The sequence below is a fragment of the Mandrillus leucophaeus genome, unplaced genomic scaffold (assembly GCF_000951045.1).
Source record: "Mandrillus leucophaeus isolate KB7577 unplaced genomic scaffold, Mleu.le_1.0 Scaffold177, whole genome shotgun sequence".
NCBI lineage: Eukaryota > Metazoa > Chordata > Mammalia > Primates > Cercopithecidae > Mandrillus > Mandrillus leucophaeus.
In genome coordinates this window covers 3,227,925-3,230,174 of record NW_012101776.1, presented here as the reverse complement: position 1 = coordinate 3,230,174, position 2,250 = coordinate 3,227,925, and the positions used below count along the sequence as shown (strand labels likewise).

The window sequence follows — 2,250 nt, the reverse complement described above, 5'->3', positions numbered from 1 at the left end:
AGTAGAGAAAGAGAAGGGTGTCCACATGCTCTGAGTACCCTCAGTGTGTCAGGCAAAGTTCTAAGTATTTAATCTTCACAGCAATATAGGGAGGTGGAATTTGTTAGCCATTTCCCAGATAAAGAGGCTGATGCTCAGAGAAACTGAGAATGTTATGCAGGGTGACACTAAATGGCGGAGCCAGGACTTACAATTGTCTGTCCAAGTTCAAAAACTCTATTTACCTCACCAAGTTGATCCCCTAAAATTTTTGTTTATCAATGGGGTGGTTCCACATTATTAAAAGGCCTTACCTACTTATGATCTAAGTGATTTCAAGAATTAGCACGACGAACACTCATAATTTTGAAGATTTTTTTAGGGCTGAGGGGCAGCGATGGAGTCTGAAAGCATGAAATTTGGGGTCTGAGATGAGCAAGACCCAGGCTCTTCACCTTTGTACCTTCAGCAAATGATTCCATGCTTAAGCCTCAGTTTCCTTATATATATGAAATAAGGATTAAGATGTGTATCCTACAGGGTTGTAAGGTAAGAAAAAATTATGAAAGTATGTCCTAAGCTGTAATAAACTATACAGCCGGAAAAAAAATGTAAAATTGTTATTTCACCTCTGAAACAAAGTTGGCATTTTTAAGGGCCTAAAAGAAATTATCACAGAGATTAATGCACTGATTCTAGACAGCTAATGGGGTCAGATTGTTACACGTGATTGTTTTGCAGATCACAATATGATAACCATAATATTCATTCTAGACTTCAGGTTTCATATAACAATAGGGTGACCTGCAAAACATGTTTCTAGTTTATATCACATCATTATATGTTGGCTGACTTTTCCCTATAGGAACAATAATACAATTTGGAAATATATTTTTGCCCAACCACTCAGCATCAAAGAAATAAACAAAAGCCAAAATACAGTAATCACAAGCTCATACTGATTAAAAATAATAGTTTTTAAATAAGAAGCTACACTACTAAGCAATTCTACAGTAAAATTAACTTCATCAGAAATCGATCGGATAGTTAAAACAAAATTAACCATTAAAAAAATTGTCGCCATAAAATTCAGAATGGTTTTTTGGGAGCAGTTAGAAATTTCTTATTTATAAAAATTTGAAATGGTGCCAGAACTTTCCTATAAATAAAATTTCCTAGAAGAAGTAGGATCAAAATCATTAAAGTAAAATCTGAGTTTGTGTTTTTTCAAAACTAGTCTGCAGTACCTTCTTCTGCCACTAGATACCAGGTGCATTGGTGAACAAGAATCAAGCGAGACCAGAAGAATTTTAGCTATCATCTATGCTGGTAGATTACTAACATTCTTGGATGATGTATCCTTCTTGAGAAGATCATGAGAGTTATAGATCCTTTCCCCGCTTTCCCCAAATCACATAAACTGACACATTAGTTCTGCATACCATGGAGGTGAAGGCCAGCTGTGACTCTCTAAACCCTTGTCTATGAACTGGAGTTACCAAAACCCCTGGTTTAGCCTAACCTCACATTTCAAAGATAAGATACAAAACCTGAACTCTAGAAAGGATATGAACATTGCCCAAGAGAGCAGAAAGCTAGACGCAGCCAAAACTAACCTTCAGATCTTTATTAGCAACACTAAAGAGGGAATATCATAGGATGCAATAATGAGAACATAAAGCCTTTTGAACCTGCCAGTTTCCAAGGTTTCAAATAACCTGTGCATACATTTCAAACACACCAGTATTTCCTCTTCAGCAATTACCATTTTTCTCCACTCTGGTCAGGGGTTTCACTCCCGAAAAGACATCAGCAAGCTCAGTCATCCGCTCCGAACCCTCTTTCTTGTAATGCTCCCATTTGGTTTGCTTTTCTGAAAGCATTTGCTTGAACATCTGTTGAAGAGACAGAAAAGATTTACTTACTTAAGAGAAAATCCAGACTAGGCAGTTTATGAAGAGAGCTTGAGGAAACCCAATTTAAATTTTAAATAAGAAGCTACACTGTAAATTAACAGTGACCCTGATGTCATCTCCTTAGGCACTGATACTTTGTAGAAATTCAAGGACAAAGCCAGACCACCTCCAAAACAGTAGTTCTCATACCAACTGCACATCAGCACCACCAGGAGGAGGGCTTTAAAGTTTTCAAATTCCCAAGGCCCACCCCTAAAGATTCTGGTTCAGGTGGTCTTGAATAGGGCTGGAAATCAGCATTTTTAATGTGAGATTAAATTTGTGACCACTGCTCTATGGTTCTTTCTAGGCAACA

The 2,250-nt window shown here is 37.2% G+C and overlaps 1 protein-coding gene across 1 annotated transcript in view; it reads right to left on the bottom strand.

Moving 5' to 3' along the window:
• The window catches only part of KIAA0196 (KIAA0196 ortholog), a 97,358-nt gene that overhangs the window by 59,788 nt on the left and 35,320 nt on the right, over nt 1-2,250 (bottom strand). Inside the window, exon 10 of the mRNA XM_011977288.1 lies at nt 1,745-1,903. Coding sequence (XP_011832678.1) covers nt 1,745-1,903 — 159 coding nt within the window. The remainder of the gene's footprint in view (nt 1-1,744; nt 1,904-2,250) is intronic.